At 43.8% G+C, this 25164-nt stretch overlaps 1 protein-coding gene across 2 annotated transcripts; it reads left to right on the top strand.

Annotated features, from left to right (window-relative positions):
• The first annotated feature begins 48 nt into the window (after positions 1 to 48).
• Positions 49 to 24774, top strand: hycc1 (hyccin PI4KA lipid kinase complex subunit 1). 2 transcript variants are annotated; one of them, XM_080005126.1, is made up of 12 exons: positions 49 to 177; positions 14595 to 14676; positions 15121 to 15222; positions 16257 to 16436; positions 17170 to 17250; positions 17342 to 17457; positions 17743 to 17838; positions 19432 to 19548; positions 19826 to 19913; positions 20951 to 21113; positions 22296 to 22640; positions 24635 to 24774. In XM_080005126.1, exons 2-11 carry the CDS (start codon positions 14626 to 14628, stop codon positions 22592 to 22594), a joined length of 1293 nt encoding a protein of 430 aa, XP_079861252.1. In that variant the 5' UTR covers positions 49 to 177; positions 14595 to 14625; the 3' UTR covers positions 22595 to 22640; positions 24635 to 24774. The 2 variants fall into 2 exon arrangements, with proteins under 2 accessions (XP_079861252.1, XP_079861253.1); XM_080005127.1 differs by having other exon boundaries at positions 22296 to 22595; positions 24635 to 24658.
• Positions 24775 to 25164: the final 390 nt, after the last annotated feature.

Consider the following 25164-nt stretch of genomic DNA (forward strand, 5'->3'; position numbering starts at 1 on the left):
CACTCCCTGAAGTCTCCTCCAGCTCAAGCTAGTCTGAGTAGAGAAAGTAATGAAGATGGAGGTATTTGATGTTGTTTAATTATTTAGGGGGATTTATTGGGTAAATGATAGCAGGTGCCGCTCCGAGCGCGACGACGGAGGACGCCGACAAGGTGGAAATTGACGGATAGCATGCGAGTAAGTAAACAACTTCCCAAGTCTATTTTGTGTGTCGCGCATCGGGAGAATAAGTTAGCTGGCTAGCTAATCTTTAAGGAAGCACATTGACAGTTCGAAATCAGCCATCTAGCCAGCCAGCCAGCCAGCCAGCGCGCACACCGAGGAGTGCCGTGTCCGGCTGCCGGTTTTCCGTACACTCATTTGGTGTTGCAAACTTCACCAGTCGGCATGGATTTCACGAGATGTTGGAAACATTCATTTTGAGATTCTGGTCCAAGTTGACTCACTGAATCACAATTCCTGCAGACTTGTCAGCTGCACGTTCATGCTGCGATCTCCAGTTCTATCGCGTCCGAAAAAGGTGTTCTGTCGGATTCAGATGCGGTGACTGGGAAGGCCACTGAAGAACGTTGACCTCATTGTCATGTTCACGAAACCAGTTTGAGACGACTTTTGTTTTGTTTCCCCACACCATTAGAAAAATAGAAATCAGGATTCATCAGACCAGGCTATGTTTTTCCAGTCTTCAACTGTCCAGTTTTGGGGAGCCTGTGCCCACTGCAGCCTCAGCTTTCTGTTCTTGGCTGACAGAAGTGGAAACACAATTTTTCTGCTGTTGTAGCCCATCCGTGTAAGGTTCGACTTGTTCTTCGTTCTGAGATGTTTAGATGAGTGTTTATCTGAGTTACTGTAGGTTTTCTGTCAGCTTGAACATGTCTGGCCATTCTCCGTTGAACTCTCTCATCAACAAGGTGTTTCCGTCCATAGAACTGCCGATCTGTGTGTGTGTTAAGTGACACAAGGAATGATTCAAGTAACAAGTGGAAGGAAAATGTGTGTGAAAATACCAGGAGATCAGCAGTTACAGAAGTACTCAAACCAGCCCATCTGGCACCAACAGATGGTCGAAAACATTGAGATCACATTTTTTTCCTATTCTGATGCTTGATTTGAACATTTACTGAAGCTGCTGAACCTATCGGCATGATTTTATGCATTGTACTGCTGCCACATGATTGGCTATTAGATAATTGCATTAATAATTAGGTAGTGTCCCTAATAAAGTGCCCAGTAAGTGTATACATAGATACTGTTTATATGCAAACTTGGGCAACTTCCTATGTTTGACAGTGTGAATTGTTGATACATAGGTGTATCGTTAATTGTTTATTTTTTGGTGTATTTAATATTACCATTTCAATTTCCTGTTGTTTTGGAATTCTTCAGGGTTATTGTATTTAGACGACTTTTCCATTTTGATACTCATCACTTTATTATTATGGCCTATTGTTTTAATTTATCTCTCTCTAAAATATCTCTATGGTAAGAGCACGTCACACAAGCTGTCCATATCAACACACGGTCAATAGCCTGAATCTGCAACTTGGCGTTATTGCTTGCTGATATTTCCTAGATAGGCGTTCCCGAATGAATGAATGAATGGGTAGCCTCTAAAATCTACTCTAAGGCTTCGTTCAGTCGGTGCTTTCAGTGTACTGGTCTCATCATTTGTGTTTCTCAGACTAAACTGTCAATTGTCTGTGAGAAACAGGGTCCAGTAGTGTTGTATTTTTTTCTTCCTATTCTGGTGTTGTTAGTTGCGTAATGCTTCGGTGGGATTTTTGTAATAACTATCATGTGATGCAGCTTTCCGCTTTTACCACTCAGCAAAAACCACAGCCACGACTCGTGTTTCCTCCGTGAAAGAGACTGGTGCGGAGCAGCTCTGCCCCTTGAGCCCCCAGGCAGACTTTTATTTTCAGACTTTTGTTTAGAATTGGCTCATGGATCCTTCCCTTGTAATGCATGGTGATATGTATTAAAATGCTGCTGATGTCTCCCTCTTACAGGCTGTTTTTTAGATGCCAAGTTATTTTAAAGTGGCTATACCCACAGACTGCTTTTTTCCTTGGTGTCTCTGGGGGTATCTGTTTGCATGCGTATATTTATACATGGCTTAATTAATGTGTGATTGTGTCTTTACTCCTAATGTTTTCTGACAGTGAGGCATAGAGGGTCACAGAGCTTGAAGATAGTGGTGGGGCTACTGTCATCAAGCATCACAGATAACGGCAATCATGTCCACAGACTTCCTAAAGATTGCAGTCTGTTTGAAACCATTGCAGAGCCTTACCCGTACATTATACTCTGCATTGTAGATTATGGAGTACACACTAAAACTCAGGACAGGAGGAAACAAAGTGATGATGTTGGTGTAAATGTATTGTCATCAACAGTAAAGGTGTATTGTGACCGGCACATATATGAATAGAGGAATCCTTGTTGTAGTCTTTGTAGATCTCTGGAGAATCTGTGAATCAAGCTAATTATCTGCACGGGAGGTGGTACCTAGAAGTGAAATCCCAGTGCTCACCATAAATAGATAACCAAATAGACATCTACCCACGACAGCCAAAAACTAATCCTGTATCTGCCTGTCAAGAGGGAGAAAATCTCTCAAAAGGAGAAGAACCCCAGTAGAAAAGGGAGCTATAGGGAGAGAGGCTGAAGTGATCGTTGATCCCTTTAGGCTCATCAACGAGAGGATGAAGGAGAAGATGGGTGGAAGGAGGGATAAAGATGTATCACCTCTTTAAGGCAACTGGAAGCGTAGGCTACTATAAGAGGATTCCTCCTGGTCAAATCCTTCTCTCTCAGAACCCACGCCTCAAACCATGATGTCATCCTTGCAAAAGGCAGTGTTTGCGTGTTTAGAAAAAGGAGAAAGGACCCAGCCGTAAGCAACCTGCTACTGCAGAAAACCTATGGGGTAGAGCATGGTGGGAGGCGATGACGCAACAAGGACAACCACATACTAGGATGGTCCAAATACAGAAGGAAAGGGCGAAGGTATGAAACTGTGGCAGAGGTGCAAAACTGAGAAGGCAGCAGGGTTGAACAGAAAAAGAACCAAAAACGTTTCCCTGAACTCTGTTGCCAATATCATCAATATGAGCCCCATGTGAGGAAACAAATTGGAGAAGAAGGTAGATTTCAACCTTCTTCTCCAATTTGTCCAGCCGGCTTGTCAACCATGACCCAGCCAACTATGTGAGTTTTGATGACTTATTCCAACTTATTATTGAAAGAATATTGCCGAAAAGCCAGAACTGCTGATTTACCACGCTGTTGCAACGTAAGGTGAGGGTGAATTAAAATTGACATCTTCAGTTTTGAAACATGACTTTATACGTAGGCATGGTATTACAGGGAAAGGCTTACGGTTCAGAACTGTGGTTGCTTGATACCGTGGTATACCTTAAAACGGTATACCATTACATCCCTAAGCACTTCACATATCCAAAGTAATTACGGACATTTCCTTTGTAGTTTCTGGATACTGTTTAGTCTTTTCTTTTTGGTCTTGTTTTGTTTGTTTTTTAAACAACTTCTGAGTAGACTGTGCAGGTCTTTAATCTACTTAGAGAGCCGGAGTCAGTTTGGGATCATTTTAGTAATTCCGGCCGATGTGATGTTCCTTCGTCTTATCTGGTGTAATGTACGGCACAATAATTGTGCAGCATGTCTTTCCCAAGGCCTTAATAATACAAGTGCTTTTAAAGCGTGTCTTGTGCCCTGTACCACAGGAAAAAGCGGCTGGGGAAGCTCTGAAGCTGTCTTACCCACCCACTATTTCCTTATTTTCTTTCTTCCCTCTCTCTTCACCTTTGCTCTGATTGGCCAAACCATTTCCTGGCTGAAACAGAGAAGGCACAGGGACGTCCTGGCATGTGTGTAATACGTGTGAGTAAGAGGAAGTGAGATCTTTGGCAGGGAGGTCTGGGTGTGTCTTTTTCAGCTACACTAGCCTTGATTCCCTCAACTAGTTCTCCCAGTTAGGTAAGTTCTCATTTTAGTTTCAGGTATGCAGAAAACCGAGGGATTTTGATCTCACGTGCTTTCAGAATGACTGCATTATCGGGTTTTGTTTTTTGCTTTATTTTTGTTCGACTATGGTCTCACACAGGTTTTGTGACTGTGTGTTTGGGTGTGACTTTTAATGAGTATCCGTGACACGAGTGTTTGTGTATGTGTGTTTATGTGTTGTCTGGCAGCAAGACGTTAGAGGTGGATCCTTTAAGTCCTGTAAGTTGCGAGGTGGGGCCCACATGGATCGGGCTCGTTGTTCCAGCACATACCACAGATGCTCCATCGGAGCCTAACCCCGGCCATCCACATGATGTAGAAGAAACATGATTCATCATTCTAGGCTACCTTCTTCCATTGCTCCATGGTTCAGTCAGTGCACACGCTTTTTCGACAGTGGGCAGCAGTCAGCATGGGCACTCTGACCAGTCTGTGGCTAAGCAGCCCCATATGCAGCAAGCTGCGATGCAGTGTGTTCTGACACCTTTCTATCATAGCCAGCATTACATTTTTTAGCAATTTGTACCGCAGTAGCTCTTCTGTTCGACCAGACGGGCTAGATGTCGCTCCCCATGCGCAACAATGAGCCCATGGACACTCATGACCCTGTCACTGGTTCACCGGTTGTCCTTCTTTGGACCACTTTTGGTGCGTACTAACCACTGCATACCGGGAACACCCCACAAGACCTGCCCTTTTGGAGATGCTCTGACCCAGTCATCTAGTCATCACAATTTGGCCTTTGTCGAAGACGCTCAGATCCTTATGCAAGAGGTACACTTAAAAAGACAGAACAAAAGATGTAAGAACCACCGCAGAATATGTCCCTAAAAACTGTGAGCAGAATACTCCATAAGAACTTGGCAGTGAAAGAAGCACAAACTCGGCAGTAAGATGATGTGGCAGTGGTTTTGCTTTACATAAAGATGAAGAAAAAAATGTAATAGTGAAAACAAATTCAATGTCATTTATTGACTTGACCCGTATTTCCTCAAATAGCAACCGGGGCTTTTATTTACCTTAACTGCCGTCTGGGTGCCATGCTCCTCAAAATAAATACATCTAAAATAAACTTGCATTATTTTTTTTGTTCTGAGACACAGGACGACCTGGGACACACATGTGGACCAGAGATCACTCTCTCTCTCCATGACTCAATCCACAGAAATGTCTATCATAAAAGTAGAAACTAACGAAAACAATAAATCTAAAATAAAAACACAGTAAAACAGGAGCACGGGATGCGCGCGGTGCGTGTGGCACAGCACTGGACGAGGGGAAAAAAAAACACACACACAGAATCAGAATCTTGTTCTGAAGATGTCTTTTTGGTCAAAAACTTCTACTTCTTTTTAGGTGTGCCTCCACCTTTTACGCTTGCCCAATTTTCCCGCTTCCAGCGTGCGTGTGTGTGTCCGACGGCCATGCTATGCCCGTGACATAACGTTGTTTTACGTCTGCTTATGGAACAAAACAACCTCGCGTAATGGTTAAACTTTCTCTGTGACTCGCTCCCCGATCACCCGCTCTCCATGCTTAACACAATAAAAAATAATCTTAACGTGTCTAAGAGTTGTGCCTCATCCCCCACACTGTTTTTAGTTGATTTATTTTGAAGAACAGAGCGCAGCGATCGGGGCGCACAGAGCCGTGTTCACGTCCGTGTCCGGATGCAGACGATTCACACATATAAAAATATTAAATATGATTCCCCTTATTACTCCCCATTGAAATATTTCCCTGTGCATTTTTTAAGCTTCTATCTGTTTTATCCTGTTATTGTAATGCACACTTACTGACAAAAAAACAACAAACGACTGCTCGACTTGTCTTGACTAGAATCTCAGCTGGCTGACTGGTTTCCAACTGATGATTGGACTCCTTGACTTTCAGGAGGTAGCCCTTATATTAAGAGTATTAGTCTTGTATTGGACCATCCCAGCTTGACATAATCAGATACTCTGAGTCGTTCACATAAAGTCAATGGTCTTACACTTGTGGTTTGTGTTTGTGTATTTACCCAGAGTATGTTTTGCCATACGAGTTTGTACTCTACCTCTTTCTGCACATTCATAATAAGAAACTAACCGACGAGAACAGTTCATGGAGGAAGTCTATTGAAAATCCCTCCCCAAAAAAGTCTACAAACATCCCTGTGTGTATGTGTATATTTCTGTTTTTAGAGAAAGGGACTGGTGTGTATAGTCAGTGGGAATGACTTGATTACTAAGCTAGCTCACAGGAACAGGTTGTGTGAAACTAGCATTATACAATTTGGTGTGCTGCAATGCATGACAAATTCAATGTCACTCATTGGCGAATTGTCTCCAGTGCTTCGTTTAAGAACACTGTAACAAATGCGATGCTCACCGTGCTACATATGGGTGTGGGTGGCCTAAAGACAGTCTGACTCTGGTCTCACCCTGCCCTCCCTTTCTCCTGTCTGGCAGAGGGCCACAGCCAAAGTATCCTCCTTTATCAACACTCTTGAGGTGACTTCTCTTCAACCCCCCCCAAATCTGTAAATCCTTTTGTCCATCATCCCTCTGATTGTCTTTTTACCCATACATTGACCTTGTTATTGTCGGTCGGTTCAGCTCTGTTGGTTCCTGTGCCACTTACATCATCTATCTCCTCATGCAGTCAACGTGTGTGTGTGTGTGTGTGTGTGTGTGTGTGTGTGTGTGTGTGTGTGTGTGTGTGTGTGTGTGTGTGTGTGTGTGTGTGTGTGTGTGTGTGTGTGTGTGTGTGTGTGTGTGTGTGTGTGTGTGTGTGTGTGTGTGTGTGTGTGTGTGTGTGGCTTAAGAGAAGACGATGCACATCTGACGCACCATTAAAGCCACTGCACTTTGTGTCCTGGTAGGTTTCTCTGGTGTTAACTGCTGCTTTTGCGCCTAACAGTTTTGGGAACTCCCTGAAGGGAACTAGGAATTTGGGAGGTGCCCTGAGAACTAAGTCAAGGGCTTTTTTTTTTTTTTTTTTTTTTCCTGGTTGTATTCGCACCGTTAATAAGCACTCTGAAGTGACGCTGAAATAACATCAGCCAACAGGATTTCAGCATGAATTCGGTGTCGTAATTACTCCATAACTTTTTTTTACCTTATCAGTCCACTAAAATCTGTTTCTGAACAAATTTGAGGCGAGAAATAACGATCCAGTCGCTGGATCTTCACTCATATTAGATCTACGAGAGGTAATTTAAATGTTCTGACTTTGGTAAGGCACGAGCTTGCATGTGGACAGTGCACAGGGATTACTGGGCGCAGGTTCATTCAGAATGTACGTGGGCTGATCCCCAAAGAGCGATGCGACTGGACCGGGCAGACTCAGTCCAAGGGACCGGCGAGGGACCGTAGAACTATGTCTGGACCAATCACCGTGCACTTGCGTCACTGATTGTTCCACTTGTGGCGGTGAGTCCCTGCCCTGGAGTAGAAGCTAAAAAAAAGTCCTCTATGAACTATGTTCGTTACTAGTTCCTGCTGTGCGGACACAAAAGACAGGCACAGTTCCTCCAAAAGGTCCTTAAAACTATGAAAAGGTTCCTGCGGTGCGAAAACACTTATAGATGGTTTACAAGGACTGAGACGGAAGAGAAACGTCTGTCCTAATGACAAAATTAGTCTCAACACTCCCTGTAAGGGGGGGGGGGGGGGGGGGGTGTGTGTGTGTGTGTGTGTGTGTGTGTGTGTGTGTGTGTGTGTTTACCTTTTTAGGGATACAAATGTCTTAGTTTGATAAGTGCTGCACTGCCACCTATTTTGATACCGCTGATGGGACCAGGGCCAATTTAGCATATGTTTTCCATATCTTTTCTTACATGGCAATTGTTGCGTTGACCCACTCGCTTGGAATTCATTTGGGGGAAACTATTTTCACATCCACCCATGCGTGCAGTTATGCCAGAATAATAAATCTATCCACCAGATGGAAAAGAGGGCAAAAAGCAATTACTAAATGGTAAATGAGGCAGGTCTCAAGTGGCATACAGTATCCAGACATGGAGAGACAGAACAGACTTGTATCCTAAGTGAGCTGTTACACAATCAGTTAGGCTACATCATTGATTTAGATAAAGAGAATTTAATTCATGTCAAGGTTTTGTAAATCATTTGACTGAATATGTTCCAAAAAATACTTCTGACTTAGTATGAAGCTGGTCCATACGTCCCATGCAATAAAGACCGTTACCTTTAAACACAGTCTTGTGATAAATTATCAGTTAACGTTACTAGCAATGAACTGCCTTGCTTTGTTTATAGTCTCAACAACCAGGGCTGTCACTATTATGACATTTGAGTTCATTCAATGTTATTAACACCATCATAGTACAATCGTATATCAGTTGTTTATTGCAGCATTTCCAACATTGGTTTAAAATTCTCATGACACTACATGGAAATATGATTGTAAAATCTAACGATTTTAAGAGAAGATTGCAATCCGTTATGGACAATTGTCACACCAAAAAAACTTGATTTGGTGTTAATTATAACAATTTAGAGCAATTTAATTGTTTCCTGCTGCCACATGAATGCGTTAGCATTCCAAACAAAGACCACTGAAATATTCAGTCCTATTCTTGCATGACCTTCAAAAAAATCAAAGTCAAAAATATTATTTGTGTGTGTGTGTGTGTGTGTGTGTGTGTGTGTGTGTGTGTGTGTGTGTGTGTGTGTGTGTGTGTGTGTGTGTGTGTGTGTGTGTGTGTGTGTGTGTGTGTGTGTGTGTGTGTGTGTGCATTCTAACACAAGGACTATTCCATTTAATAAGCATGCTGTTAGACATACCTGTTTTTGGAGCAGTCGTCTCTGTGCGCCCCGATGGCCATGGCCCGGGAGCGGTGCATCGTTCCTCCAAATAAAACAATTAAAAACAGTGTGGGGATGGGGCACAACTCATAGACTCGTTAAGATTATTTTCTGAGCATAAGGCATGGAGAGGGGGTGGTCGGGGGAGAGAGTCACGGAGAAAGAGTCCACATTAGGCACGGTTTCATTCCATAAGGGGACAACCTACATCTTAAATAAAAACACACTGTTATGGGGCGCCGTTTGTGGGCACCCCATTGCTGGCACGCACATCGCTGGCGCGCATCGTCGGAGAGGGAGACAGGTGTGCAAAATTCACCCAATCGCTCCCTCTCTGTCCCCTCCTTGGGATGGCGCCCTAGGCGGCCACATACAGTATGTCTCCTATAGGAAGAGCCAAGCGGGCCTGGATATCCCCCATGCGTGTAGCAGCCAGTTGTCGGTGTTTAAGGTGCCCAACTACCTTTCTACCATTCGCCAGTGCCTTTCTCACACTTCACTGTGATAGTAGCCCCTCGTGCACCACAAGCTGGATCATGTGGGCGAAGCATCCCAAACTCGACACGTCCATTGCCTTCTTCATGTTGCTTGCATTGTCCCCCAAAACATGTACATTGGAATGCTCCATTTTACCAGCATCCCTTCAATTGTTTCGGCAATTGACGTGCCAGTATGTGACCCACCACATTTGAAAGTTTGCACTACCGCACTTTGAAGAGCAAGTGTCCACCCATTGCGCAGTTAAACTGAGCAAAAGCATTGGGCACATGTCAGAGCTCCAAATGTCAGTTGTAAAGCTCGCCTGCACATCTTTTAGCCTTTATGAAATATGTTCCGTCACTGTCTTGTATAGTTTGGGGTGTGCAGTTTTGGAGATATGTTTGCGATCTGGCAAACCTGTACCGTGGCTCCAAATTATCCATTAGAGCGGCGAAATCCCACGTTTTCGACAACTGATAGGGGTTGGTCGTCCAGAACAATGAATTCGACAATTTTTTCAGTTATCTTTGTCGCTTTTGGGCTGTCTTTGTGGAATTGATCGCATCGTTTGAATGTGTTTTGCAAAGTTTGCTGCTGCAGTTAATCCTTTTTTCCCCCCTTGGCCTTGGTGAACTCATCGTGCTCTTTCATGTGATATATTTTCAAATGCTTTGTAAGATTGCTGATTTTGAAATTGGCAACACTAGTGCCACCCCTCGGCTCTAAAGCCTGTCATACTGTATACATCGCCATTTTACTGGTGGCATTTTCCAGTGTAAAATATTGCCAAATTGCTGACACTTTCTAGCTCTGACTAACGTTACACTCTCCGCTAGCACTGCATGTGTCGTTTGTAGTGATGTCGGTCGTGAATGAGTGGGCTCTATAAGCCGGTGAACGATGAGAGCTGGCTCCCATCTGAGAGCGGATTTGTTTTTTCGCTTTTTTTTTTTTTTTTTTTTTTTGGTATGTGAATGAATACCAGACAGAATAATAGGATAATCCTATAATGTATTTTTTAAATACGATCCGGAAACGTCTCACTTTAGTAATACCAACTACCAAACTAAATGATAAGGTTTAGTATAATTACATTCAATAATTTCAATTATGTATGTGGACACATTCCAATCATAGCTCAAAAACATTTGGCTTAATTATAAAAGCCAGAAGTGGTACCAAATGAAGAGCCGTTTGGAAGCGAAAGAGCCAGTTCTTATTGCTGAGCCGAATGATTTGGCTCACTAAAAAGAGCCGGTCACTGGTTGTTTGCTGCATTGTTCCGCTTCACATTAATGTTTGCCACAGTGTAGTGTGTGCATTACATGACTGGTTTTCTGTTGTGAACTGTGTTGATTATATGGAGTAAGCTCCGGCTCTAGTCTCCGTTATTCAACATAGCAGTCATCACGTGATAAATTTACGATATCAGTGCATATTCATCGCATACTCTTCGATACCAGATCCAGCATTTTTGGCTGCATTGGAGGCATTTCCGATACTGGTAACGGAATAACTCGATTTGCAATCGAAGTCAATAGAGATAAGAAAATTAAAGATCATCCTTCTTCACAGTGTCCTAGATGTCTGTGATGTTATTTCAGGTAATACTGGTTAGGAACATATACAGCCTCTACAAACTTCCATATTACTTTACGTCACAATTACTTGTAAGTAGAATATTTTGAAATGTAACCTTAGACTGGTGTTAATTATTTTCACACTTTATCTGTGAATGCCGCTGGAGGAGTAAGGGTTTTTCCAGCCGGATATTGTGTTTTAATAAAGGTTTTTGTGTGAATTCCACTTTCATGTTTTATTATGCTTCTTTTTATGCTTTTTGTGCATAGCATACACTTCAGACAGCAGAAAAGGACTGGATGCTGGTGCTCAGAGAGACTGTGTAGGAGGAGACCCTGTCCTTTCAAAGACTGACTCACCCACATTCTAATCACAGCCTCTCCACCTGGGAGAGCCTGCTATCAGACAAGCAAACACTCTCTTTCACACTCACACACACACACACACACACACACACACACACACACACACACACACACACACACACACACACACACACAGCCAAAAAATACGTACAAACATCAGCACAAACAGACAAACTCTTGCCACTGCTTTTCCATGCAGCCTCGCAGCGCTGGGAGATGGGGACACAATGAGACGCAGGGACAACCAGTTGATTGGTTAAATGTTTCTCAAGGGGAAACTGTTCCTCACAGCACTGCCCATTACATGAGTCACCTTCTCTCCTCCTGCACTGTCACTTCTGTCATCACTCGGGTCTATTAATACACACTTGCCTGCCAGGAAGAGAAGGATGGATACAATTCGCATTGCTGGATTTGAATGTGTTCAATATTCATATTATGATACAGGGATGAGAGCTCCAGAGGACAAAGAGACAAGATAAACAAGGGAGGTGACAAGATTGTACAGAGGCAAGATAACCAGGAGAGAAATGGATGCATAATAGGATAAAAAAAAAAGTGTGTGTGTGTGTGTGTGTGTGTGTGTGTGGGTGGGCGACTCTTCTAAACTTAGAGTGGAATGATTCTTGAGCCCATATCTGAGCACGTTTCTGCATGGCAAGTTCACATTGAAGGACATGTTTTGTAGGTTTGTTTTCCATTCCGTCAGTCCAGCTCACCCCGTCACGCACACTGTTTACACATAGCCTTACCAAACATGGACTTTTTCAACCAGTTCAGCTTCTCCTAGCATTTACAAAACACACACACAGGCAACATTTTCTAGCCAGAGTGAAAGTAGCCGGCTGGTGTAAAACAAAAGCGATAATCCATTGGGGAGACAAATAACAGCAGGACTGGCTCCATTTGTACAAAGTCTGAATGCAGAGTCAGATGGGCCATCTTCTGATCTGCTAAGAGAAGCGGAGGACTAATCTGGAAAAACCCCAACTGCTCTCTCTCTCATTCGCCGGCTCACACACTCTCTCTCTCTCTCTCTCAATCAATTGTTCTCTCTCTTGTTGTTATGTAACTGCATGACAGCAGTGTTGGAATAGAAAACCAGCACATCATCGCTCGGGCAGAGGGGGAGAATTAACACATGAAAGTTTGACTGAGAGATGGACACACTGTCCAGAATGAAAGCGAGCGGAGAGGATGCCGCTTGTGGGGGGTGAATAACAGGTGATGTGACTAACAATGCTCATCTCGTTCCAGTGGCACCTGTCAAGGGGTTGGATGTATTGGGCAGAAAGTGAACAGTCAGTTCTTGAAGTTGATGTGTTGGAAGCCGGAAAAAATGGGCAAGCGTAAAGATCTGCGTGACGTTGACAAGGGCCAAATTGTGATGGCTAGACGACTGGGTTAGAGCATCTCCAAAAGGGAAGGTCTTGTGGGTGTTCCGAGTATGCAGTGTTTAGTACCTACCAAAAGTGGTCCAAGGAAGGACAACCTGTGAACTGGCGACAGGCTCATTGGCGCCAAGGGGGTCATTGATGCACGTGGGGAGCGAAGTCTAGCCCGTCTGGTCAATCTCACAGAACCGCTACTGTACCACAAATTGCTGAAAAAGTTAATGCTGGCTAATAGGGTTACCAGTGTTGCACTGTGTTCGGGCGTACACCGATTACACAAATTGCCTACAGTTGTTTTCCTTTTTATTCTATTTTTTTTTAAATAGAAATAAAACCCATTTAGTTAATTTACCCGTATCAGCGCTGACCTTCATCAACTAATATTTGTAAAATGCGAAGCGTGTTATCAAGTGTCTGCTTGTGTGTGCAGCAGAGTCGCAGCACAGTCTGTTAGTCACAAGAGGAGAGAAGGCTGTGGGAGACCTTAGATAAGGTATAGATCAGGACCGGTCTCCCTCCACCCGTAATTAGCGCCCGGGCATAGCACCTCGCAACTGTGCTGTCATGAGTTTATTAACCGGTGGGGTAAAAATCCTTACCGTGGCTATGATAGAAAGGTGTCAGAACACACAGTGTATCGCAGCTTGCTGCGTAGCCGCAGACCGGTCAGAGTGCGCATGCTGACCCCTGTCCACAGCTGGAACCCCACAAGATTGGCAGGTGAACTTCAGAACTGAACCATGGATCAGACCAGTGGCCTGGTCTGATGAATCACGTTTTCTTCTACAACATGTGGATGGCCAGGGTTAGCGTCCGATCCAATCGATAATCTCTGGGACATGTTGGAACAACAAGCCCGATCCATGGATGCCCAACCTGGCAACTTACAGGACAGCAGGATCTGCTGCTAACGTCTTGGTGCCAGATACCACAGTTCCTTATCTTCTATATTATTCACTTAACGAAAGCACTGAAATCTTTCTGTAGTATGACCAACACAACATTGGATACAGTCAACATATAAACTGCTGTTTCCTGTTGGCCACGCCTACGTGTTATGATGAAATGAGATAAATTGATGCATGAATTGACATGAATAACATTAACATATTAAACTATTGAATTTTTAAAATAAAAACCTTAAATCACAGGAGAATATTGACCGATTGATTTAACTTCAAGCCTTGTCATTGTTAAAATCGGGGAAAAAAACATTCGAAAAATACGTGGTGTTTCAGCATTTTTTATAAAAATGTTGTGCGTATACATCCATGAGCACACAGAGTGGGGCTCTGTGTGCTCCTGGATGGGGGGGGGGGGGGGGTTAAAAAAACAAAACAAAAAAAAACACTGCAGTGTTCTGCAAGAGGCTACATCCCCCAAAGTGTTCCCATTACACACGGTTTTGTTCCATTATGAGATGTCAAATAAAATAATAACAACCTGTTCTGGCGCACCGATTGCTGACACACGCATCTTTGGTACTGTCAGAGAGGGAGACAACTGCGAAAAATGTGCCCCCATCGCTCCCTCCCCCCCAGGATGCTGGGCTGGACGGCTGCCTATCTCACCTATAGGAGGAGCTGGCCCCTGACAACCCTATTGGTTAGATTGTGTAACATTAAAAAAAAAAAAAAAACACTTTTCTTTTTTTTTTTTTTTTTTAATCACAGGCCTTGTGATTTGAAAAATGCCTTCTGTTAAATTGCGATGTCTGTTTGAGTTTGATTAGTCATTCAGGCCTACTTGTGGAGTCCATGCCTCAATGGGTCAGAGCTGTTTTGGCGGCGCTACACAATATTAGTGGTGGTTTAAATGTTGTGGCTGATTGGTGTTGTTCCCACAGATTGGATTCCACTTCATACCTGCTACTGCTCCGAACAATTTTGTAGTGTCGTGATGCACTTTTCATTATGGTGTTTCTCTGTCTCCCTCAGGTAGAGGTGGCTCCACTGCAGATGAGGAAGGATGTTGGCCATGGACCAAGGAGTGGTGGAGGAGTGGCTGTCGGAATTTAAGGTGTGTTTGAGTGTGTAGGGGGAACTCAATTCAAAATGAATTATGAGAGAGTGCATCCTTGTTATCAGTATTCACAACTATACTCTGATGCTTATTTCTGCCTGCAGAGAAAGAGTCCAAATGAGGGATTTTACACACACACACACTGAAGTGCATAGCTTACAAATAAGAATAACCAGCTGCCTAGAATGAGGGCTCATTCTCAACTTCAAGCACTCAGAGTTGCAACCTTGTTTTAACGTGTGTGTGTGTGTGTGTGTGTGTGTGTGTGTGTGTGTGTGTGTGTGTGTGTGTGTGTGTGTGTGTGTGTGTGTGTGTGTGTGTGTGTGTGTGTGTGTGTGTGTGTGTGTGTGTGTGTGTGTGTGTGTGGTATATTGTAAATGTTATACTAATTGATCATTACACCTTGTAGTGTTTACTGTGTGTGTGTGTGTGTGTTTTCAGACTCTGCCTGACAATGCAGTGTCCAATTATGCCTCAGCTCTGAAAGACAGAGGCGCCCTGGTTCCTGCGCTCTACAAAGTCATCCGAGAGAACTACAGTGATGTATGGAGTCATGCACACACATGCTGGTGTCTGTCCAATTTCAGTCGACGAACAGGCTTGAATAGCATATGAGTATTAAAATTGTAAAAAAGTATTGCAGTATTTAAAATTCCTAAATGTACCCCAGGGATTCTTGATGTGTTCTCTGTTAATATATTGTGTCATGTGTTTATAGATATTAGAGAAAAGGCCATTCTGATGTTCTGTTTTGTCTACAGCTGGAAGCATGTTGGATGTCTTAAATGGATATGTCAATCATATGTCAGTTATATATCAATCATTATGTTGAATTGACCCCAAGCTAAGGCCCCATCCAGTCACATCACCATTTCTTACAGCAAAATGTTGCACTAAATTGGATAATCTTCAATGTATTATCAATTTCTAATGTGTTGCTCTATTTTCATGCCCATTTGCACCACTGGCAGGTTAAAGGTTGACTCATCATGGTACATGTACTAAAAACAATGTTGAATTGGTGAAGTGAATTGTCGTGACGTCCATGTAGTGTTCAACCTTGGTGAGCTTTGAGATGCAAAATTGTGGAGTCAACCAAGAGCAAAGGCTTGGAGAAACAAAACAGAGCAAGCTATTATTTGAACTGTGCTGCCAGAAAATAAAGTGTTTCAGAAAAGAAACAAACAGACATGCAAATGAGTTTCACACTGACAATTCCTGGTGTGACCAGGAATCTGAATTGGCTCAGTTAGTGTATCCTTAATTACGTTTATCCATTTAAACATGAGTGCTCTACCTAGCGTTGGATTTCCAGGTCAGTCTTGTGGTATTATACACTGATCTCCCTGAACCTTTTTTTAACTTGACCTTGACTTGGTTCTGGCTTTATTTTGATCCGCAAGATATTTTTTATAATCCTGCATCATAAAAGTGTGTGTGTGTGTGTGTGTGTGTGTGTGTGTGTGTGTGTGTGTGTGTGTGTGTGTGTGTGTGTGTGTGTGTGTGTGTGTGTGTGTGTGTGTGTGTGTGTGTGTGTGTGTGTGTGTGTGTGTGTGTGTGTGTGCCCTCCTCTCCAGCTGCTGGAGCCTGTGTGCCACCAGCTGTTTGAGTTCTACCGAAGTGGGGAGCCGCGGCTGCAGCGCTTCACCCTCCAGTTCCTCCCTGAGCTCCTGTGGAGCCTGCTGTCCGTCAGCGCAGCCAGGGACCCCCACACCTCTGGCTGCATCGAAGCCCTGCTGCTTGGTATCTACAACCTGGTAGGGGGCTGAGGAGAGAGGCTGCGACATCTAGCTTAGCCAGCTGTGGAACCAGAACATTCTATTTCAGCGGAAACTCCTTTCTTTTTTTCTTTTTTTTTTTTTTTTTTTTCTGGAGATTATGCTACCGATTATGGTGAACAATCGTTTTTGGTAGTCAATACAATTACTTTGATGGCAACGATGAATGATGTTTGTGTGATTGTTTCTGTTTAGCGGTTCAATTAATCAACAAAATGAGGCCTGGGTGATGAGCAGAAAAGATTGATGGGTGACGAGTGTTAATCCACCTAAATGGTCTGCGGGCACTTTCCTCACCTTCAGACCTGAGTTTCAAGAGGGCCATTTCCTTGCACACTAGCGTCGGAAAAAAAAGTCCTTTCTAAGACGTCAACCAAATTATTATGTCAAGATGATGAATGTATTGAGACCTTTTTGGTGATTGCGGTGACTATTTTGGAAGGTTGCCTGGGTGAAGTGCGGCACCCCACAGCCCTTCCCTCTGAATAGCAGAGTGGGTCAGCTGTCACTCAACATAGCTGGCCTTTTTCCGTTAATCTGCTTGACATTAACAAGCATCCGAGGGGGCACCTGGACCCCCGGGGTTCATTCAAAAAAACACACACACACACACACGCGAAGAGATAAGCACACGCTTTTCACCAGAGCGTTAGAGTACACTTTTCTATTTGCTGTTTTCTACCCACACAAACAGACCTTTTCTTTTTTTCAGGAAATTGTCGATAAAGATGGGCAGAGTAAAGTATTGTCCTTTACCATCCCTTCCCTCTCCAAACCCTCAGTATATCATGAGGTGACCACACACACACGCACCTAACGATACATATTCAGTAATTCTCAGAATGTTTCCGAGCCCTTTTCCAACTTCCTCCCCTCGCCCGCAGCCTTCAACCATTGGCTCCATGGCCCTGACAGAAGGGGCGCTGGCCAACCACGGGCTCAGCAGGGTGGTTTACAGTGGGCCGCATCTCCAGAGAGAGACCTTCACTGCCCAGAACAGGTGAGAGCTCGGATGTCGGATCTTTGACGTTATCAAACTCGTAGTCCATTGAAGAGGGACGTTGGGATCTTCCTGGTATTGTCGTCATTATGATTAACGATGGGTTAAGTAATTGTCAACAGCAATCTCCCAACTCATTATGTGGCAGCGCAGTGTCTGTACACCTCCACTGTCTCAATCTCTGTTAATGTCTCTTTTTGGTTGGGATTTCATTGTATTCCGATTTTCTATAAGAGTGTATTGTAGCGGGAGTCATTATTTGTCTTGTGCGTTTGTGCTGCTCAGGTTTGAGGTGCTGACCTTTCTGCTGCTGTGCTACAATGTTGCCCTGAGCTACATGACCTCCTCCTCCCTCCAGTCCCTCTGCCAGCTCAGCTCCAGGTAGCACACACACACACACACACACACACACACACACACACACACACACACACACACACACACACACACACACACACAGAGTTCTCTGCCCATGCCAGCTTATCAGATCCCGTGATAGAGTGCTGGCAAATTGGTCCAAGGTATTGCCACATTGCAAAATCCTGCCGTGTACCCAGTCACATTCTGTCATTTTAGTCATCTGCGCACCGGAGCTGAGCCTCACTGCTGTTAACGCAGAACTACAAAGAGTGATGTGCATTGATATCCGCTAGAAAGTGCACAGCTGCCACTGCCAGTCATAGCCAATTCATCTTTTCTGTATCATTTAAAAAATGTATATGTCTGCTCTCGTGGTGGGGCAAAATATTGATACTGTAATTTATCGTAATACTTCCTCTTGCGATACGTTTTTGATACGCTGGTGCCCAATACCGATATTTTTAATGAAACATACTGTCGCTCTAAACTAGAGGTGTAACGGAACGTAGTTGATCCGTACGGCTCGCCCCCCTCCCTCCACGATTCGGCTCGCATATGAATCGCAAATTAATTGCAAATTTAACCATCACAGTGAAATACAGTTTTACTGCTGCTGTTACTTTTTAAAGTAATGGTTCCTTAAATCTCCATTCAGAGTTGTAGTGAAAAGAAGCTAGACAAGACAGATGCCCACTGTGTTTTACTCTGAAGCTCAGTGATTGCTTTACGGTACGTCGCGCTATGTTGCTGCTACTTTACGACAAGTCTGTAATGAGCTGCTGTATGTCTGCGCATCCGCTGTATTGGATATGCTAGTAAACAAATACGATGTGTATTGAGAGATGCAGACTTCTCTACAAAATCCACTGTAACTCGCTTAATTCTGAACCGATTTTCGTTAAAATTGGTTTGTTATAAACGTCATAAGCTGAACATGATACTGGTTACTTATTAGAATTAAATTCAGTTACTGGGGGCAATTCTTATCATAGTTTTATTTATTCACTACCAGGTTTATAGGAAGGCAGAATCATGCGTGCTTCATATTGACGTTTAATTTAACAATTATATTATTATATTGATTACTATTGATTGAATATTTTATATATTTTAAGATATTATTTAAACATTGGACATGTTTTTTGTTGTACATTGTTTCATCTCAGTTGTCGAATTCTGTGAAACTGACATCACAATGCAGTGAATAAGTACATAATTCCTGCTTTCCACCTTTTTATGGGTATTTTTTCTTCTTCAGTTACACAGATATCGAGATGTATTGTAGATTAATTGTCTTGCAATGTATCGCAGAATCGCTGAATGTTGATGCCATCGTTATCGTGGGCAACATATAGTGATAGTATCGTGAGCTACTGTGACTCCCACCCCTAGTCTGTTCAGACCATCCTGCTCCAGATTTTAGTCTTGAGATCATTAAGTTGGTGAAAATGTGTTTATCAGTAGGTTTGTTTTGCTGTAGAAAGTAATATAACATTTTTGAATCTGCACCACAGTGCGACAAGTCTCATTTTGTGCTTTTCACACAGCACATTTGAGTGTTTTTCTTTCTTTTCCTGACTGCTTTCCCTTTTCTTTCTATTGGATGTCCTCCAGGGTCTGTATATGTGGTTACCCTCGGCAACAGCTGCGGCGCTACAAAGGCATCAGCACCAGGCTGACTGTGACGTCAGAGTTCCTGGTCCAGCTCATCACTGGGATACACTACGCATTGTGGGTTGGCAGGCACACACTCACACGCACGCACGCACGCACGCACGCACGCATGCATGCGACAACCGCACAACCTTTGCTTTCTGGAGTCAGATTTTATCTCTGAATTCCAGCAATCACTGGATATCTTTAGATTGATGGTGTTGGTGTCGTTTTTTTTCTGTTATCTCAACTAATCTCTACAGGGATAACCCGAGGACACACACATTCAATAAGATCTTAAATCCATGTCGGCTGCTGTATTCCTTCAAAAAAAACGGTGTATCTCTGTCTCCAGGTGTAACGGGGAGGTGGAGATGGGTTCCAAAGCTTTGGACGATGTGCTGTATCGGGCTCAGTTAGAACTCTTCCCCGAAGCTCTATTGGTGGGTGCCATGGCCTCTGGCGCCTCCTCCTCTGTCACATAATTGCGTGTGTTTGTGTTCATATGGCCACACCGTGCTTTATTGTGTACCGTGTGTGTGTGTGTGTGTGTCAGAGTGTAATCCCTCGAGATTATTTACATGCTCTCTGCTTGGTTCTGCTAAACTCTAATCCTTGAGGCCCAGCGACCAGAGGATTGATTCTAAGCCCGCAAAGAATTAAAGCACAGGTCAAGGTGTACGGCTGCACAACAAACACTAGTCTTTTTGGAATTGTATTAATATGAATTATGCTTCCATGCAAAGACTTGTTTTTAAAAACACAGAATTTTGAATGATGGGTAGACACGGCGTAGCCTAACCCGGGGTCAAATGTCAGCATTAGTTCCAATCTCTCTTGGTTTCCTTCTCTCCATTTCTCAAGGTACCAGTGGATGTTTACTCACGGCACCATCAATGCAGCAGGTGGTTGCTAGCTTAGCATAGCTTTGTGACCTAGCCCCCATGAGGGCTCTAATATGTAGTACCTCGCTAACAAAGGTCATGTTATACAGAGATTATGGTGCTGGAGTTGCATTACCATGAGAGTGATACTTGTGCCACCTTAGGATTTGATTTAACAGTTATGACTGCCTGTTATGAAAGGGAAACACAAGGCCCTGTTGTTTTTAGTAATTCACCCGCCTATGTAACCATTTTCAGTCTGTGTTAGGATTTTATGTTTAGCCCAGTGAGTCGAGCTTGTTTATGGTTTGTAATATTATTCATTATAGGATTATTGATTATGTACGAGTTGTTGAGCAGCATGACCAGACTCTTATTGTGACACCATTTGGAAAGGTCTTTTCAGTCCATACCGAGTATTATGCCATTACTGACATTTTTTAACGGTTGTAGCCAATTAGCAATTTTACCTGCTTGGTCATAATATCCACATTACTCATGATTGTTTCTCAAATATTACTTGTGTGAAAATATCTTATGAAAGAAACAATTAATCCCCAAATATCCCTGTTCTAATCCTCACCCCTCGGCTTCAGGTGGGTAATGCCATCAAGTCATCGTTGCATGGTGCGGCATTAAAAAGCAACACCAAGATGGGGGCGCGGAGCATCCAGGTGGAGATCACACCCACCTCCTCGAGGATCTCACGCAACGCCGTGACCTCCCTCTCTATCAGAGGCCACCGCTGGAAGAGACACGGTGAGACACACACTCACACACATGCGGACACGCAGGTCGACGGGCGGAGCCACAAGAAGCCGAGCAGCTCCACTCTCTGATACTCGGCAGGAGTTTTTCGTCTCATGATGACGCAGCAATATTTATTTTGAAAGGACAGCTTTAAGAGGAAAAATATTATTTTTGTCCTAGACTTTTCTTGAATCACAATGTCACGTTTTTTTGCTTTTGTCATCAAACGTCAGCACTAGAGCAGCGCTGCAGTTTAGCGCCCAGGTACCCTCAGTGTTTTCTACCACCTCAGCATAACTGTGCAGTTTTGGGGAAGTTGGAAGGGGCTGGATTTACAAAAGTTGTGCAGCCCCTGAAATGTTTGAGGATTTAGAGTCGGAGGATTTATGTAGCTATAATTCATGACTTGATGGAAATGGTGTCGCAGACAGAGGGGAGATTTACCATTATGTGTTAATGAATAAGTATTGTGTTATGAAGTCCTCAGTATAATCTAGAGAAATTTGATAAAATTACATATCACAGTTAAATATTTTTTTAATTTTATTTTTGATGCTGTTTGCAGTCATTAATGAGACGTTTAGATAAAATGGCTGTAGAAATGGGGTGCAGCTAGCTCGAGGCTTTGTTCGGCAGAGGACAGAGAAGGCAGTAAAATTATAGCTTTCATCCAGTCTGGAAACATGTATAATGAGTAGGTTTCATCTCTTGCCTTACATCCTCCACTTGTCTCGTGGGGAGTTCTTCATTGGTACCCCTCATCAAACCTACATTTTGGTATGAGCAGATGGTTTAAGGAAACGCTATTAAATTATTATGTGTAGGATTGAACGGTGTCACATCAATTATTATTTGTTTTTATTTTAACTACTGTACATCTCATCCATCTTCATTTAGCATGTACTATCAGCATCTTATGTTATGGTCTGATGACTATGATTTCTGTGTTTTATTTTTTATTTTTCTGCCATTATTTATTTCCTTATTGTGTCTTGTGTTACTGTGGTCATGTGTGCCTGTGCACATGGCCGTATCTTTGTTCTTTGTATGTGTGCGCGCAAATGACTTGTTTGTTTGTATGCATGTGCGTGTGAATCCATGGATGTCAATCCATCCATCTGTCTGTCTGTATATATGTCCATCTGTATTGTCATCTCCGTGCCCCCCTACTCCCTCCTGCCCCCCCACCAGAATCCCAGGAGGTGAGTGTAGACAGTGAGGCTGCACTGGGGGGTGTGGCCATCCCCGAAATCAATGTGACAGGCGTGAGCGGCGAGCGCATGGTCAACGGAGACTCCCTGCGGCCCCGCCCTGACGGCCGAGCCCAGAGCGACACCGAGCCCCTGGGCGTTGCCTCAGAGGTCAGCCCGGACCCCAGAGGTCATGACCCCAGTACCAGGGGTCAGGAGGTCAGGAGGCAGAAGTCTGTCAGGCGAATGGTGGAGAACGAGGGTTCAGGGCCCGCCTCCGCTGGGCGGAGCCAGTACTAAGGTCCTGCCCCCTCCCTCCCCCTGCCCGACTCCCGGGGTAACCTAGGTAATCCTGTGTAGGGGCGTCTTCCAAAAAGCTGCATGATGATTATTGTCCCCCTTCATGCTGGGCTCCGCTACCCTCTCCTAATATTCTCTAATTCTCCCCTAATCGCACTGCTACTTCTTCTCATCTGTCCATTCAATCTCATTTATTCACTCATTCTGTCTCCTTTCTAAATAAAGCATTTGTGAAATGCCATGCTGAGGTTGCCTATTAGACAAATTAATTTAATTATAGTTCATCCACTCCACATAATACTCATTACAAAAGCTTTAAATAATAGAAGCATAACAAAATAAAGTAAGGAAATAACAGTAAATGTATATATTTTATAATGAATGATAGTGCATGTGCTCCAAGAAAGGAAAAAATAAATATGCCAGCACCCTTTTTAAGCACAGTATCGTCAAGACACGGAAGGTAAGCAAATAATTTCTACGGTGTGGAGTCAGACTTGCTAGTTTTGCCATTTAAAAGCACATGTGATATCAAATACCCATTTGATTGTCTCTTGAAGTTTGTCATTTAGGATTCATGAGACATCAAGAATAGGTTTTCTTAGTTATTCCAGTGATTTGGTACGGTCTCTGTGTCTCACTAGCGTGCCTTACTACGCCTCAAAATGTTACTACTGGGTTGCTGCGGGAAACGGATCGCTCCCTTCCAACTGGTTAGCTGTGGTAGTTGAGGAAGGATATGCTGGTCTCGGACACCCATTCTGTTCCCTATTATGAAAGACTTAAGTCTTTCCAGACATAAGTCTTACTGATGATTCCCTCGCTTTTGGTGAATCTTTTGGTGATTTTATGATGAGACCTGCCTATCTATCTTATTTGTCAGCAGTTCTGTACAGTTATAGCATCATGTGTGAACCACTGTGCTCTTTATCTGTGCATTTGTCTATGGTTGTCCACTCACTCAGGTGTGCGTGCGCGTAACGTGTGTTTAGGTCAGATAGGAGCACAAATATTTCAGTTATGCCTGGGTGATGTGGAGGGCTCTGAGACTTTGTTTTCCTGAATTTTCCTTTTGTGATTTTCCTATGCTGTTATGCTCTCTCACACACTGGCCTCTCCTACCCTGCGCTCTGGGACAAAGCAAGCGTTCATCTGCAAATAAACCACCGACTCTGATCTGAGCTTCTGATTAATTTAACCTGTGTGTGGGACTGGAATGTAGAATGCTCTGTCTTCATGCCAGGTAGCCAGACGACCACTTTGTGTCACGGTGTTACAGCTCCCACTGCAGGAGGACATTGACACTGCCCTTCTCTCATGCATCCCGATACAGAATTCTCTCAAAAGTACTAAATTGACGTACATCTGAAATATGCAGCACTTAATTTGTAAATCAAAAGGTCCCACAACACCAAGGGTGCAGTAATTCAACAGGTCGACAGGGAAGTGAGAGGTTGTGCAACCTACTATCATGCATTTACTGATCGTGCGTTAATTTACATCAAATCACTTGTAATTACAAAACCACTTTTGCTATTGCAAAACTAGGTCAGATGGACAATCACCATCCTAAAACCATGCAACACAAAGGCACCTATTAATACCACAGGTCAAAAATGATAATGCACCAACAATTGACCACTACATGTATATGAGACAACAAACAAATGTATGCAGAAACAATTGGGGAGATGCACGTGAAAACAGGGTAGATAAGCCAATTAAAAGTGGTTTAAGACTGTCAACATTTGTTTCTGTTTTGGTATAATACATGGTAATAGATGCCAGACAAATGTATTTTGCCACCAATCAAAATGCTGTAGTGTCACAAATAGGCCTAATTGGTAATATCTTCCTGCAGTCCCCTTTTGATTGCATTTAATAACATCTCTAATATAAAGCCAACTGGATTTGATTACTCACTGTGTTTTAATTAGGTTCAATTAGGCTGCATGACAGATGTGATGGTGACTTTACTCCTCCACAGTCACTTTTCCCATGTTAAGGCTTCTCTGTGTCATCTGTCTATTGCTTCCTCAGATGCAGTGGATTTGGGTTCCCCGGACGAGTTGATGGAGATCTCGGAGGTGGATGAAGGGGTGTGGCCAGGTGTGACTGGGCCTGACATGACTCTTCCCACCATCACTGTGAGCAACAGTGTCACTGCAATGAGTCTGGGGGCCAAGGCCATGAAGAAGTGCCGGCTTGGCGGGCGCACCAGCAAGGACAAGGAAGTTGGTCCACCGGTAACAGGACGGGCTGCCAGCGAGGGCATCGAGCTGTCCATGAAGCGCCTGACGCTCACCTCCAGCCAGTCCGTGCCAAAGGCGGGGGGGGCTCTCAGCAGTCTGACACGAACAGCCAGCGCTGTGTTCTCACGCTCCTTTGAGCAGGTGGCGGCGGGAAACAACCCCCCATCCAGCAACCACACTGCCTCTGAAACCGGCCGCTACTCATGCGGCCTGCAGGAGGAGGGGCTCGGGTACTTGAGTCCTGGTACAAACCACGCACAGCGCTCACCTAGTGTCAGCCTGCACCTTGGTGCTGACCTTTGAACCCCTTAAGACTCC

The sequence above is a fragment of the Zeus faber genome (genome assembly GCF_960531495.2).
Source record: "Zeus faber genome assembly, chromosome: 1".
Taxonomy (NCBI): domain Eukaryota; kingdom Metazoa; phylum Chordata; class Actinopteri; order Zeiformes; family Zeidae; genus Zeus; species Zeus faber.

Coding starts and splice junctions, on each gene's coding strand:
- hycc1 (XM_080005126.1), top strand. CDS start 14,626: ATGTTGGCCATGGACCAAGGAGTGGTGGAGGAGTGGCTGTCGGAATTT. Junction 19,549..19,825: donor ACTGGGATACACTACGCATT/GTGGGTTGGCAG, acceptor CTCTGTCTCCAG/GTGTAACGGGGAGGTGGAGA. Junction 19,914..20,950: donor TCTTCCCCGAAGCTCTATTG/GTGGGTGCCATG, acceptor CCTCGGCTTCAG/GTGGGTAATGCCATCAAGTC.